General features: G+C 46.1%; 1 protein-coding gene across 3 annotated transcripts in view; it reads left to right on the top strand.

Annotated features, from left to right (window-relative positions):
- Positions 1-16,800, top strand: part of NLGN3 (neuroligin 3) — a 177,628-nt gene that overhangs the window by 91,299 nt on the left and 69,529 nt on the right. For all 3 annotated transcript variants that reach the window (XM_082263364.1, XM_082263363.1, XM_082263362.1), the window contains exon 2: positions 3,173-3,778. In XM_082263364.1, the coding sequence (XP_082119490.1) occupies positions 3,340-3,778 (439 nt within the window). In that variant the 5' untranslated portion in view covers positions 3,173-3,339. The remainder of the gene's footprint in view (positions 1-3,172; positions 3,779-16,800) is intronic.

Raw genomic sequence — 16,800 nt, 5'->3', positions numbered from 1 at the left:
GTAATGGCAGTTGTGAGCCAGGTGTTCTCATCCAACATCAGTACCTGACCTGACAAATGGGCACCATTTGACACCACTTTCCAACCGCAATGCATATATGTACGTCGCGGTTTGAAAGTGGTTTACCAGGATTATGTTTGAAGACATCAGCCATAACCCGGTACCGTCTCTTGCAGCTGGCGGCTGACTTTCTCATGAGCCGCTGGAATGCTTTCCAAAGTGGCTGGAGGGGACGTCCGCCGCTTCAGCCGAGAAATGAGCTGACGATCCGACGGTGCTGCCGCCTGCTCCCATAGGCAATCAAAGAGTTGATTCTCTTTGATCAACACTACGGCCTTGGAGGACCGGAGCGAAGTCATGACATCACTTCCGGTCCAGTCTTTTTGACCCCCAAATCTCTCCATAAAGAGGACCGGTCATCCTTATTTCTATTACAAGGGATGTTTACATTTCTTGTAAAAGAAATAAAAGTGATAAAAAAAAAAGGGACAGTGAAAAAATAAAAATTGTAAATTATTAACAAAAAAAAAAATGTAAACCTCTCCTCTGTAACTCTAAACTGGTAATCTGTAAAGGTGTTTAAAGCGTCACCTATAGAGTTTTTTAACCACTTGCCGACTATTTACTGCGGCGGTCAGCCCCTACTGGGCAAAGAGCCTCACCCACGAGCCTCTAGGGGGCGAGCGCGCGCCACTCGCCCCCGCTCGTTCACTAATATCCCCGTGCAAGTGACCAGCGGTTCCGATGTCCGCCGGTCACTGGCGATCTCCCGCTGGAGAGGGAGAAAGGCACGCAGATGATGTAAACAAAGCCGTCTGTCATTCTTCCTGATCTAACTGCAGAGATCATACGATCCTGCTATGTAGGATCGTATGTCTCTGTGGTTACATCACTAGCCACGCCCCTTGACAGTTAGAATCACGCCCCTAGGGACACACTTAACCCCTGGATCTCTAACAAAGTTAACCCCTTCCCTGCCAGTGTCATTTTTACAGTAACAGTGCATATGTATAGCACTGATTACTGTAGTAAGGTTACTGGTCCCCCCAAAAGTGTCAAAAATGTTAGTCAGGGGTCCGATCTGTCCGCCGCAATGTCGCAGTCCCGCTAAAAAAATAAAAAAAAATCGCAGATCGCCGTCATTACTAGTTAAAAAAAAAAAAAAAAACAATAAAAATTACATAAATCTTTCCCGTAGTTAGTAAACGCAATAACTTTTGTGCAAACCAATCAAAATACGCTTATTGTGATTTTTTTTCACCAAAAATATATAGCAGAAAACAAATTGGCCTAAAATGTTAAAAAATTTTGATTTTTACATTTTTTTTTGGGGAATTTCATATAAAAAAAATGTGAAAAATATTGTTGTTTTTTCAAAATTGTCGCTATTTTTTGTTTATAGTGCAAAAAGTAAAATTCGCACAGGGGATCAAATACCACCAAAAGAAAGCTCTGTTTGTGGGAAAAAAAGGACATTACTTTCATTTGGGTACAGCGTCGCACGACCGCACAATTGTCCGTTAAAGTCACGCAGTGCCGAATCACAAAATAAGGCCCTGGTCTTTGAGCAGCCAAATCCTCCGGGGCTGAAGTGGTTAAGTACCGTAGTTTGTCGCCATTCCACGAGCGTGCGCAGTTTGAAAGCGTGACATGTTAGGTATCTTTTTACTCAGCGTAACATGATCTTTCACATTATACCTGCTGAGTTCTAACCATACCCTGATAGAACACATTTGGGGTGAATTAGAGTGGAGGCTGCGAGCCAGGTCTTCTCGTCCAACCTCAGAAATGCGCTTTTGGAAGAATGGTAAAACATTCCCATAGACACTCCTAAACCTTGTGGACAGCCTTCCCAGAAGAGTTGAAGCTGTTATAGCTGCAAAGGGTGGGCCAACTCAATATTGAACCCTACGGACTAAGACTGGGATGCCATAAAGGCAGGCGTCCCAATACTTTTGACAATACTTTTTGACTATTCTTAAAGAACGGTCAAACATTCCCATAACAACACTCCTAAACCTTGTGGATGGCCTTCCCAGAAGAGTTGAAGCTGTTATAGCTGCTAAGGGTGGGCCATCTCAATATTGAACCCTACGGACTAAGACTGGGATGCCATTAAAGTTCATGTGTGTGTAAAGGCAGGCGTCCCAATACTTTTGACAAAACTTGACAATTCTGGAAGAATGGTGAAACATTCCCATAGACACTCCTAAACCTTGTGGACGGCCTTTCCAGAAGAGTTTAAGCTGTTATAGCTGCAAAGGGTGGGCCAACTCAATATTGAACCCTAGGGACTAAGACTGGGAGGCCATAAAGGCAGGCGTCCCAATACTTTTGACAATACTTTTTGACTATTCTTAAAGAACGGTCAAACATTCCCATAGACACTCCTAAACCTTGTGGACAGCCTTCCCAGAAGAGTTGAAGCTGTTATAGCTGCAAAGGGTGGGCCAACTCAATATTGAACCCTACGGACTAAGACTGGGATGCCATTAAAGCTCATGTGTGTGTAAAGGCAGGCGTCCCAATACTTTTGACAAAACTTTTTGACAATTCTGGAAGAATGGTGAAACATTCCCATAGACACTCCTAAACCTTGTGGACAGCCTTCCCAGAAGAGTTGAACCTGTTATAGCTGCAAAGGGTGGGCCAACTCAATATTGAACCCTACGGACTAAGACTGGGATGCCATTAAAGCTCATGTGTGTGTAAAGGCAGGCGTCCCAATACTTTTGACAAAACTTTTTGACAATTCTGGAAGAATGGTGAAACATTCCCATAGACACTCCTAAACCTTGTGGACGGCCTTCCCAGAAGAGTTGAAGCTGTTATAGCTGCAAAGGGTGGGCCAACTTTTCACAAAGTGTATGTTCGTCTTTCATATTTATGGTACGGGGGTGTACACAGTATAGAAGAAAGTCTCCCTGTAGCCACACATTGGAACAATCCCATCAGTTAGTTGTGTGTGGCAGCCTCAGACTGGGCTCCAACCAGGCCACGTCTCCAATGCGTTTTGCTCCACCCCTCGGAGGTTAATCGTGGGGATCCTGGGGTTTACAACCACTTTTAGCTCTTCTAGGTGTGATGGTCAGGTGACCACATCCTTTTAATCATATAGTGTATGTATGTAATTATTTATTTTGCCCACTGACCTTTCTTTGTTCTTCAACAGGTCCTGTGGATGCCGGCTGTCCTGTTCATCTTGCTGCTCGTCTGCCGTGGCCTTAGACTTGGGAGAACAGGATGTGACTGAAGTGTCCTGTGTGGGGGGACCCGGAATCGCTTCTACTCCCCCGGTGGTGCTTACATTCTGGATGTTAGAGCCGCACTTTCCATACCATGCATGTAGTTGGGCTCAGTGTGGTCCCCAGGAAGCTGAGTCTGGCCCTGTGGGTTCTAAGTGTGGCTGCCCGTCTACTCTTCTCTCATGCCCAGGTATACTCTCAGACTGTGAACACACACTACGGCAAGCTGCGGGGTATGAGGATGTCTTTACCCAACGAAATCCTGGGCCCTGTGGATCAGTACCTGGGGGTGCCTTATGCCGCGCCCCCCGTGGGAGAGAAGCGTTTCCTTCCACCTGAACCCCCTCCCTCCTGGTCAGGCATAAGGAATGCCACACACTTTTCACCCGTGTGCCCGCAGAACATACAAAACGCTGTGCCGGATATCATGATGCCGGTCTGGTTCACCTCCAACCTGGACACTGTGACCGGATACCTACAAGAGCAGAGCGAGGACTGCCTATATCTTAACATCTATGTTCCTACAGAGGATGGTGAGTAGCGAGGGGTACGGTAAGATCCCCTCTGCCAACCTGGGATCTGAGCAGGGTTGCGTATTTGGTCCTCCAGCATGGAGGTGGGGTGGGGTGTGCTTGCTGCATGCTGTGTGTCAGCAATAATGAGTGCTGGTCGCTATTCATGCCTTCAGCACTGTCTCTCCTCCCGTTCCTCAGTCTGTAGTATTTCTCTGCCCCCGGCCAGAGTTTCCCTCGTGTTTTCCATCCCGTGGCCTCCATAGGAAATGTGTTTTCTCTGTATGCTTCTCCCCCAAGCCATCACTTTCCTGTACCCGACCATTTCTTGCCAACGTTGACCCCCTTTTTTCCTAGCCTCACCATTTAATTTGCTTCTTTCTTACATATATAATTTCCTATATCTTCACAGACATTTGGAAGTTTCATCTCTATTAAATCTTTTTTTGCCGATTCCCAGTCATATTACAACCTCCGATACCTCCCCAGCTGTGTTTTTGACACTTATTTCAATGGAACTGGCTCTCGGCAACAAGCTTAGTCCTGTCTCCAATTTTCGATTCAATTAAATACCTGTGTTTCATTTGTTTTCAATTTTCATCTTGTCAAATTAGTCTTTGTATGGTCAGTCACCCCACTCATTTGGCTACCATTGCTACGAAACCAGCTGCAGACAGCTCTTGAAAGGCAACAGTTAGCAAATTAAGTACCGTATGTATAAAAATGATTAGGATTTTGGCATTTTCCTTCTAGATCAGCTTTTCTCAGCAAGGGTTCCTCCAGAGGTTGTGAGGGTTTCCTTGAGTGAAGAGCAATTTCTGCCTTTCAGATAAATTTCCACTGACAATTGATTATTTTAGCTCTCTCTAAGGGGGTGCATTTTCCCAATTACCACAAGTGTAAGGGATATTCTTCCTACTGACAACCAATGTAAGGAGAATTCTTCCTCAACAGGGGTTCCATGAACTCTAGGGTTCCTCCAGAAGTTGTTAGGGGTTCCTTGGGCAATGGGCACCTTCTGCCCTTCAGATATGTTCCCACGTAAACAAATTATCTTTTTAGCTCTCTGTAAGGGGGTAATTCTTCCCAATGACCACAAGTTCTTCCTCAATGGGGGTTCCATCTAACTCTAGGGTTCCTCCAGAAGTTGTTAGGGGTTCTTGGGCAATGGGCACCTTCTGCCCTTCAGATATGTTCCCACTGAAACAAATGATCTTTTTAGCTTTCTGTAAGGGGGTAATTCTTCCCGATGACCACAAGTGTAAGGAGTATTCTTCCTCAATGGGGGTTCCATCTAACTCTAGGGTTCCTCCAGAGGTTGCTGGGGTTTCCTTGAGTGAAGAGCAATTTCTGCCTCTCAGATAAATTCCCACTGACACAATTGATTATTTTAGCTCTCTCTAAGGGGGTACATTTTACCAATTACCACAAGTGTAAGGGATATTCTTCCTACTGACCACCAATGTAAGGAGAATTCTTCCTCAACGGGGGTTCCATGGAACTCTAGGGTTCCTCCGGAAGTTGTTAGGGGTTCCTTGGGCAATGGGCACCTTCTGCCCTTCAGATATGTTCCCACTGAAACAAATGATCTTTTTAGCTTTCTGTAAGGGGGTTATTCTTCCCGATGACCACAAGTGTAAGGAGCATTCTTCCTCAATGGGGGTTCCATCTAACTCTAGGGTTCCTCCAGAGGTTGCTAGGGGTTCCTTGGGCAATGAGCACCTTCTGCCGTTCAGATAACTTTCCATTGACACCATTGGTTATTTTAGCTTTCTGTAAGGGGGTAACTCTTCCCAATGACCACAAGTTCTTCCTCAATGGGGGTTCCATCTAACTCTAGGGTTCCTCCAGAAGTTGTTAGGGGTTCCTTGGGCAATGGGCACCTTCTGCCCTTCAGATATGTTCCCACTGAAACAAATGATCTTTTTAGCTCTCTGTAAGGGGGTAATTCTTCCCGATGACCACAAGTGTAAGGAGCATTCTTCCTCAATGGGGGTTCCATCTAACTCTAGGGTTCCTCCAGAAGTTGTTAGGGGTTCCTTGGGCAATGAGCACCTTCTGCCGTTCAGATAACTTTCCACTGACACCATTGGTTATTTTAGCTTTTTGTAAGGGGGTAATTCTTCCCAATGACCACAAGTGTAAGGGATATTCTTCCCACTGACCACCAATGTAAGAAGAATTTTTCCTCAACAGAGGTTCCATGGAACTCTAGGGTTCCTCCAGAAGTTGTTAGGGGTTCCTTGGGCAATGGGCACCTTCTGCCCCTCGGATATGTTCCCATTGAAACAAATGATCTTTTTAGCTTTCTGTAAGGGGGTTATTCTTCCCGATGACCACAAGTGTAAGGACCATTCTTCCTCAATGGGGGTTACATCTAACTCTAGGGTTCCTCCAGAAGTTGTTAGGGGTTCCATTGGCAATGAGCACCTTCTGACGTTCAGATAACTTTCCACTGACACCATTGATTATTTTAGCTTTCTGTAAGGGGGTAATTCTTCACAATGACCACAAGTGTAAGGAGCATTCTTCCTCAACTGGGGTTCCATGGAAATCTAGGGTTCCTCCAGAGGTTGCTAGGGGTTCCTTGAGCAATGAGCACCTTCTGCCCTTCAGATAACTTGCCACTGACACAATTGATTATTTTAGCTCTCTCTAAGGGGGTTATTCTTCCCGATTACCACAAGTGTAAGGAGCATTCTTCCTCAGTGGGGGTTCCATCTAACTCTAGGGTTCCTCCAGAAGTTGCTAGGATTTCCTTGAGTGAAGAGCAATTTCTGCCTTTCAGATAAATTCCCACAACACAATTGATTATTTTAGCTCTCTCTAAGGGGGTGCATTTTCCAAATTACCACAAGTGTAAGGGATATTCTTCCTACTGACCACCAATGTAAGGAGAATTCTTCCTCAACGGGGGTTCCATGGAACTTTAGGGTTCATCCAGAAGTTGTTAGAGGTTTCTTGGGCAATGGGCACCTTCTGCCCTTCAGATATGTTCCCACTGAAACAAATTATCTTTTTAGCTCTCTGTAAGGGGGTTATTCTTCCCGATGACCACAAGTGTAAGGAGCATTCTTCCTCAATGGGGGTTCCATGGAACTCTAGGGTTCCTCCAGAGGTTGCTGGGGTTTCCTTGAGTGAAGAGCAATTTCTGCCTCTCAGATAACTTTCCACTGACACCATTGATTATTTCAGCTTTCTGTAAGGGGGTAATTCCTCCCAGTAACCACAAGTGCAAGGAGCATTCTTCCTCAACTGGGGTTCCATGGAAATCTAAGGTTCCTCCAGAGGTTGCTAGGGGTTCCTTGAGCAATGATCACTTTCTGCCCTTCAGATAAGTTCCCACTGAAAAAAATATATCTTTTTAGCTATCTGTAAGAGGGGAAATTATTATGACCACAAATGTGAGAAGCATTCTTCTACTTGACCATCACACTAATGTACACTGAGCTGTAGACAAAGTCATTTTTGGGAGGGGTCCCATTAGACCAGAACCTTATTTCAAGAGTTTCTTCTTATTAAAAAGGATGACAAAGCTGTTCTAGATTATGATGATTCAAAGCGAAATATGAGCTAGAACACTTACCAGTCTGTTGGGACTCTGATCCTCACTCTCTTGGAAGAGCTACAGAGTCTTCAGAATCGGACACTTCTGAGGGGTTTTCATTGTCTGCGTCCACTGCCACGCATTGTGCTTCCACCCGCTGTTGGCTACATCAGTACATCTCTGCCTACAATAGTGGCACTAAGGGCTAGCCAGGGGAACCGCTGTGCATGTTGAGGGGCGAGGTATCCAACACAACTGGAAGAGTGTCAGGTGGTGTAGATCTTCTATGATTTTCTTTTACTGGGTACTATTTAAATTATTTTTCATTCTGCACTTAACACTGGAATCTTCTACAGCCCTGTGATTGCCTCAGACCACAGAACCTAAATGGGCAGGAAGCATTTTTGGTCAATTTAGGCCCACCAGACCGGTAAAAATGATAACTCTTTTTGCGGGGTACCATTTAAAGAGTCTTTCACTCTGTACCGAACATGAAAGTCTTGTACAGCCCTGTGATAGGTTTAGTCCATGGAGTTTAATGAGTAAGAAGCATTTTTGGTCACTTTAGGAGCAGCAGCTGTTCACCTAATGTTCCATCAAAGCAGAAAAATAGGATAATTCTTGTAAGCTACATAGGGCAGGCTAAGAGCATTGGTGAGGTGTATGGTTTCCATGAAGAAATTTACCCCAAGAGAGAAGTGCTGGTTTTATGCGACACTATATGTCCAAAAGTCTAAAGACACCAGACAGTGTTTCCAGTTAATATTGTTAATTGTCAACATTTAAAGACATTGTAGACAATTGTGCTGTGCGTTCCAAAATTTTGGTGAAGAACCTTTTCTGTTCCAGCATGATGGTCTCTGCATTGAAGGGGGCACGCTGGTCTCTGCATTGAAGGGGGCACGATGGTCTCTGCATTGAAGGGGGCACGATGGTCTCTGCATTGAAGGGGGCACGATGGTCTCTGCATTGAAGGGGACACGATGGTCTCTGCATTGAAGGGGGGAATGCTGGTCTCTGCATTGAAGGGGGGAACGCTGGTCTCTGCATTGAAGGGGGAACGCTGGTCTCTGCATTGAAGGGGGAACGCTGGTCTCTGCATTGAAGGGGGAACGCTGGTCTCTGCATTGAAGGGGGGAACACTGGTCTCTGCATTGAAAGAGGGCACAATGGTCTCTGCATTGAAGGGGGCACAATGGTCTCTGCATTGAAGGGGGCACTCTGGTCTCTCTGCAATGAAAGGGGGCACGCTGGTCTCTCTGCATTGAAAGGGGGCACGCTGGTCTCTCTGCATTGAAAGGGGGCATGCTGGTCTCTCTGCATTGAAAGGGGGCACGCTGGTCTCTCTGCATTGAAAGGGGGCACGCTGGTCTCTGCATTGAAAGGGGGCATGCTGGTCTCTCTGCATTGAAAGGGGGCATGCTGGTCTCTCTGCAAAGAAAGGGGGCACGCTGGTCTCTCTGCATTGAAAGGGGGCACGGCACGATGGTCTCTCTGCATTGAAAGGGGGTACGCTGTAGTCACTCTGCATTGAAAGGGGGCACGCTGGTCTCTCTGCATTGAAAGGGGGTACGCTGTAGTCACTCTGCATTGAAAGGGGGCACGCTGGTCTCTCTGCATTGAAAGGGGGCACGCTGGTCACCCTGCATTTAAAAGGGGCAACGCTGGTCACTCTGCATTGATGGGGGCATGCTGGTCACTCTGCATTGATGGGGGCACACTATACCTTGATTACAAAAGGCCCCTTCCACACTTTTGTGACCTCAAAGTCACGCAATTTTTTACAGCGTTTTTTTGCCGCAAAGCAATGCCTATTACATTTTTCTGTTTGCGCCCCCCGAAAAATTTTGAGCACCAGCCGCCACTATATAAATAAAACAATAAAAAATATGCGCATTGGTATTCGTTCATATTTTTTTTCAAACTATAGTCCGGCCCCTAACAGTGTCTGAGGGACCGTGAACTGGCCCCCTGTTTAAAAAGTTTGAGGACCCCTGATATAGAGTATGTATAATTATTGGTAATCCTTTATACACCATCTGAAAGGAAGCATTTGGATGACAGTGGGAGAACCTGCATTGATGGCGGAAATGGGGTACAGATCTGTGGTTATGATGGGGTCATAAAACAGGCATTTATTAGAGACATTGGTGTTGCTCCAGACAAGATCTCAGATAGCAGAATAGTTTGAGTTCACACATGTTAGGAGATGGAGTAGCGAGTCTTCTGATAAAAGGCTGCATAGGAATGCTTTACCAGATCGGCAATGCCTAGAATATTGGTTTGATCTCAGTTTTTAATTTGATTGGAGTGACATTCTAGCATCGTCAGAGTGGAGGAGGATGAAGGCTGAATGTAGAATGATTCTGGTCTCTGTGGCCTCAGTGTTGATGGCTTTGGACAAAGGTCATCTGGTGTTGATCTCATGATATCATGGTTAACCACTTTACCACCGGAGGATTTTCCTGCTTTACGTCCAGGCCACTTTTTGCAACTTGGCACTGCGCGACTTTAACTGACAATTGCGCAGTCGTGCAACGCCGTACCCAAACTAAATTTACGTCCTTTTTTTCCCACAAACAGAGCTTCCTTTTGTTGGTATTTGATCACCTCTGCGCTTTTAATTTTTTGCGAAATTAATAAAAAAAGAGCGAAAATTTTGCAAAAAAATTGATATTTTCTACTTTGACAGTTAAAAAATATCCAATATATTCAATTTATGTCATATATTTAGGCCAAAATGTATTTAGCTACATGTCTTTGACAAAAAAATCCTCAATGAGTGTATTCTTAACCGCTTTAAGACCAGAAGATTTCACCCCATTCCTGACCAGGCTATATTTTGCGATTCGGCACTGCGTTACTTTAACTGACAATTGCGCGGTCGTGCGACGCTGTACCCAAATTAAATTTATGTCCTTTTTTTCCCCATAAACAGAGCTTTCTTTTGTTGATATTTGATCACCTGTGCAATTTTTTATTTTTGAAAAAAAGAGCGACACTTTTAAAAACAAAACAATATTTTTTACATTCGGATAAATAGCATTCCCAAAAAAAAAAAATTAAAAATCAAAATGTAACATTTTAGGCTAATTTGTTTTCTGCTACATATTTTTGGTAAAAAAAAAAATCACAATAAGCGTATTTTGATTGGTATGCGCAAAAGTTATCGCGTTTACTAACTACGGGAAAGATTTGTAATTTTTATTGTTTATTTTTTTACTAGTAATGGCGGCGATCTGCGATTTTTTTTGCGGGACTGCGACATTGCGGTGGACAGATCGGACCCTTGACTGACATTTTTGACACTTTTGGGGGGACCAGTGTCATCACTACAGTAATCAGTGCTATACATATGCACTGTTACTGTAATAATGACACTGTCAGGGAAGGGGTTAACTTTATTGGTGATCAAGGGGTTAAATCTATGCCTCATGCTTACTGACGTGTATGGGGGGGAGGGGATTGTGTGACACAGACAGAGATCGCAAGTTGAGCTATGCTGAATCCTGTGATCTGTCCCTGTCTGTCACTTAGGAGATCCGCCCACTGTGTTTACACAAGCGGGCGGATTTCCACACTCGATCCCCGACGATCGGGGAAGAGCGGCGGTGATCACCGCCTCTCCTCCCCTGGCCCGACTCCCGCTGTGACTGAATACAGCGGGAGCGAGTCTCCGGCGGGGGCGTTCTCCAGCGACGTCGCTGGACGATAACGAGCCACTATGCCGCAGTACCAGCTCAGTGAGCGGTCGGCAAGTGGTTAAAGTTATGACAAAAAAAACGGTTGCATTGTTGGGACATTGTATCCTAAGATAATAGTTTGCAAGCATACATGTCACATTTTTGCTTGTCCACATGTCCGGAAGGAAACATTTTGTATAACCGGATGCATTCCTCCAGTTTATGGGTGTCACTCATGTTCTGGGGGACATGCTGTTTTTGCTTCTGTCTAATGGACTCTTGTTGGCATATTTATTGTATCTAGACCAGTGCTGTAGAAGCTCAAATGTGCCACTTAGAGGCATGGGCATCCGCAGGTAGGGGCAAATGCCCCCCCCTTGGAATCTCAACTTCCCCTTTTAAGTGGTTGTTAAGTCACTTTATACCATCCTGTCTGTTCGGTTTAATAATCATGTGTGCCTGTGTGTCTGTGTTTTAAAAAAATAAGCTGTTCTTTACCAGTTTTCAGAGGGCAGAGCGCCGCTCACGTGACCCATCGGCTCTCTCCTCTCTCTGGCTGACAGCTGCCTGCAGCGGGACGGGCCAAGGATTCCTCACTGATGTCAGTTGGGAGGGGAGGAGGAGGGGTAGAGGAGGAGAGAGACGGTGGGTCACGTGAGCGGCGAGTGGCACTCTATACTTGTAAAGAATGGCTTATTTTTATAAAAAACAGACACGGGGCACACAGGATTATTAAACAGACTGTAGACCAGGGGCGTAACTACAGGGGTTGCAGGGGTTGCAATCGCAACCGGGCCCCATGCTCCAGGGGGCCTATGCGGCTCCCCTGTACACCGGGATAGGAGGGGCGGCAGGGGCAGCATGTAGAGAAATCACTGTCCTCCTTTTTCCTTTTGTAGCTGCAGAAGGAAAATGGAGGAGATTGGTTCCTCTGTATGCTGCCCCCGCCACTCCTCCTATCCAGTTCACTTGTGTTCTGCTGTCTCTGGGCCCCTGTGTGCTCCCCTGTTCCCCCCCCCCCCACTGTGCTGCCCCCCCTACTGTGCTCCCTCCTCTCCTGCCGGCTGCTGCAGGGGATGTGTCACAATAGAGAACCAGGAAGGGGCGGTAAATATGTAATTTACCAGCTCCTCTCTTTTCTGAATGGACAGAGTCATAGTCAGTGACATTGTAAAAAAATAAATAAATAAAATGATAAAAAATAATACAATTAAAATACCAAAAAAATAAAAAATACTGACACCAGTGGGTGAACTTCCAGGATCGCAAAGGTCACACTTGCGACCGGGCCCTGGCATTCCACCACCGTGGGGGGGCCCCAAGATGGCAGGAAGGGGGCCCACTGCAGAACTTGTGAAAGGGTCCCGCTGTGGGACCATAATAAAGGACCCTGCAACGAGAGTAAAGGGCCCCAGGATCAGTGGGAAGAGCCCCAGGCTTGAAGGGAAGGTCCCCGGGCCAGGGGTCCTGGGGGCCCTTTATGGTTTCTTGAACCGGGGCCCTGAAGGTTCTAGTTACGCCTCTGCTGTAGACAGGACATGAAACTTTAAATTAAACTACAGCAGCAGGAGAGGAGGGGGTGGGCACTGACACAGGAGCAGACAGGCAGGGAATGAGGGGGGGAGAGAGGTCAGAGGAGGACAGGAGGGCTGCAGATGATGGGAGGCACGTAAACTGACCACGGTGTCAGGGCTCCGCAGCCATGGTATACCGTGGTCAGTTTACAGAAGAGAGGACATAGCCAGGCAGGATCAGCCAGGTATTTTAGGTGATAGTAGGGGCCAAATTACACAGCAAAGCACTGTGCTGTATAACATGCTTTAAGGGAATATACTCAAAATAAGTATAATGACTAAGCCCCTCCCCTTCATGACATTGTTGAAAAGGGGCGGAGCATGGGTGACCTTAAAATTACGCCCCCCCCCTAAAAAAAGTTCTGCGGATGCCCATGCTTAGAGGGGTGTATGAAGTATATTTTCACTGCAAACCATTCAAACGTTTGAGCATAAGTCTCCATTCACACTATTACGACTTGTCAGGCGACTTGTCGCGGTGTGGTCCATTGAGTAGTACAGGACCGGTTCTAATAAGAGCGACACAAGTCTTAGAAAAAGGGTCCTGTAGTACTTCGGGGCGACCTGGAGCAACTTGCATAGACATTCATTTTATGAAGTCCGTGCAAGTCGCGCCGAAGTCGCGCTGCACGCGACTTCACAGGTCGCCCCCGAAGTCGGAGCGACGTAGTGTGAACCAGCACTAAGTGTATACTGTTGACTATTTGTGTTTGCTTGAATTTCCCTCCTTGAGCATCACTTATTGGCATTAAAAACAAAATTCAGTATAAATCCAAAAGTCTGTGGGCACCAGACCGTTACACCTCAGTGAGCTTGTTGGACATGTCATTTCCCCTCCCCATATGGCCATAAATATGAAGTTGCCCCCTTTGTAGCTATAACATCCTCCACTCTTATGGGAAGACTTTCCCCAAGATTTTGGAGGGTGTCTGATGAAATTTGTTACCATTTGTGAGGTCAGGTATGGATTTTGAATGAGAAGACCTGGCTCACCATCGGTGTTGCAATTTATCCCAAAGGTGTTCAGTAGGGTTGAGGTCAGGGCTCTGTGCAGAACACTGGAGTTCCTCCACACCAAACTGGTCACACCATGTCTTTATGGAGCTGGCTTTGTACACAGGGAGTGGCACAGTCATGCTGGAACAGAAAAGGGTCTTCACCAAACTGTTACCACAAGGTTGGAAGGAGTACAGCTGTCTATAAAACTTGTCCCCTAGACCTAGGTCAACCAAGGCCCCATGAAAGCATTGTCGGACTCTTTGTTCAGTCCCATATCTCTGGAGGTTCTCAGGACACTCGAGTTCCTCCACACCAAACTGTCAAACCATGTCTTTATGGAGCTGGCCCATCTACACCATCCTCCACTCTATTGGGAAGACTTTCCCCAAGACTTTGGAGGGTGTCTGTTGAAATTTGTTACCATTTGTGAGGTCAGGTATGGATTTTGAATGAGAAGACCTGGCTCACCATCGGTGTTGCAATTTATCCCAAAGGCGTTCAGTAGGGATGAGGTCAGGGCTCTCGAGTTCCTCCACACCAGACTGGTCACACCATGTCTTTATGGAGTTGGCTTTGTACACAGGGGGGGGCACAGTCATGCTGGAACAGAAACGGGTCTTCACCAAACTGTTACCACAAGGTTGGAAGGAGTACAGCTGTCTATAAAAAGTGTCCCCTAGACCTAGGTCAACCAAGGCCCCATGAAAGCATTGTCGGACTCTTTGTTCGGTCACATATCTCTGGAGGTTCTCAGGACACTTGAGTTCCTCCACACCAAACTGTCAAACCATGTCTTTATGGAGCTGGCCCATCTACACCATCCTCCACTCTATTGGGAAGACTTTCCCCAAGACTTTGGAGGGTGTCTGTTAAAATTTGTTACCATTTGTGAGGTCAGGTATGGATTTTGAATGAGAAGACCTGGATCACCATCGGTGTTGCAATTTATCCCAAAGGCCTTCAGTAGGGTTGAGGTCGGGGCTCTGTGCAGGACACTGGAATTCCTTCACACCAAACTGGTTACACCATGTCTTTATGGAGTTGTTACCACAAGGTTGGAAGAGCACAATTGTCTACAATGTCTTTATATTATGGAGGATTTCCAGGATCCCTCACTGGACATTCCTGAACTCAGTAATCTGAAGAGGTGTCCCCATAGGTTGGACCATGTAGTGTATTAGTTTGAAGCGGGATGAGCATTTCTTGGACTCCAAGATGTGTGGTTTACATGAAGAGTTACCATTAATGGTAGAGTTTCTTTAGTCCTGAACCTGCAAGGTCAAGACTAATGTTGCATGAGACGACCTGGCTCACAACCAGCGTTCCAATCCATCCCAAAGGCGCTCAGTCAGTTGAGGTCAGGGCTCTGTACAGGACACTCCAGTTCCTCCATGATCTCAAACCTACTGAAGTCCTCATCCTAAAGGTGTTCCGTAGGGTTAAGGTCAGGTCCTGATGTTGAATGAGAAGACCTGCTTTCATGTCGGGGCACCAAAAGAGGAAAAAAAAAGACCGGACTCACAATTGGTGTTTCAGTCCATCCCAATGGTGATCAGTTGGGTTGAGGTCAGGGCACTGTACAGGACGCTGTTGAGTCCCTCCACACCAAACTGGTCACACCATGTCATGCTGGAACAGAAAAGGGTCTTCACCAAATTGTTACCACAAGGTTGGAATAGCACGATTGTCTACAACGTCTTTGTATAATGGAGGATTACCAGGATCCCTTACCGGAGACACCTGATCTCAATAATCTAAAGAGGTGTCCACATAGGTGGGGCCATGTAGTGTATTGGTTTGAAGCGGGGTGAGCCTTTTCTTGGACTCTCAGATGTGTGCTTTACATGAAGAGTTTTTAGACCTGGCTCACAATTGGCATTCCAATTCATCCCAAAGGTGTTCAGTCAGTTGAGGTCAGGGCTCTGTGCAGGACACTGGAGTTTCTCCACACCAAGCTGGTCACACCATGTCTTTATGGGGCTGGCTTTGTACACAGGGGGGGCACAGTCTTGTTTGAACAGAAAAGGGTCTTTACCAAACTTTTACAACAAGGTTGTAAAAGCACAATTGTCTCCAATGTCTTTGTATGATGGAGTTGTAACCGCACCCTTCAGGTACTGATGTTGGAGGAGACTACCTGGCTCACGGTTGGCATTCCGATGTCACATGCTGTAGGCCAGTGATTTGCTTTCCAAAGGTGTTCAGTAGGGATGAGGTTGGGGGTCTGTGCTGGACACTCCAGTTCCTCTATGACCTCAAACCTACTGAACACTTTTGGGGTAAAAGGTGTTCCATAGGGTTAAGGGTAGGTACTGATGTTGAATGAGAGGACCTTATACCAAAGGACTTCCAAAAGTAGGATTGAGGTCAGGGCTCTGTGCAGGACACTCGAGTTCCTCCACACCAAACTGGTCACACCATGTCTTTACGGAGCTGACTTTGTATACAAGGGGCCACAGTCATGCTGGAATAGAAAAGGGTCTTCACCAAACTGTTACCACAAGATTTTGGAAGGTGTCTGTTGGAATTTGTGTCCATTTGTGAGGTCAGGTACTGATGGTGGATGAGAAGACATGGCTCATCCTACTTCATCCCAAAGGTATTCAGTAGGGATGAGGTCAGTGGCTTTGTATAGGACACTCAAGTTCCTCCATGGCCTCAAACCTACAGAACACCTTTGAGAAGGCTTCATTCTAAGGTGTTCAGTACGGTTGAGGTCAGGTGCTAATGTTGGATGAGAAGACCTTATACCAAAGATCTCCCAAACTTAGGCTTGAAGTCAGGTCTCTGTACAAGACAATAGAGTTCCTCCACAGCAAACTGGTCACGCCATGTCTTTACAGAACTGGCTTTGTACACAGGGAGGGGGGCACAGTCGTGGTGGAACAGAAAAGGGTCTTCACCAAACTGTTACTACAAGGTTGGAAGAGCACCATTGTCTACAATGTCTTTGTATGATGGGGTATTAATATATTTCTGGCCATAGTGTAGGTGTGATGGTCAGCTGTTCATACTTTTGGCGTTATGGTGTAAGTCCTACCCATAAACTATCTTCACAGTTTATGGTGGATCATTAGGTCATGTTAGAACTATCAGTACGGTATCGGGTGAGTTGCCCAAAATGGTCTTCACCAAACGGTTACTTCAAGGTTGGAAGAGCACAGTTGTCTCCAATGTCTTTATATGATGGAGTATTACAAGGACCCTTCAGGTGCTAATGTTGGAACCTGTTCACAAGAA

The sequence above is a fragment of the Pelophylax lessonae genome (assembly GCF_965119305.1).
Source record: "Pelophylax lessonae genome assembly, chromosome: 7".
Taxonomy (NCBI): domain Eukaryota; kingdom Metazoa; phylum Chordata; class Amphibia; order Anura; family Ranidae; genus Pelophylax; species Pelophylax lessonae.
This window is presented reverse-complemented; position numbering and strand designations above follow the sequence as displayed.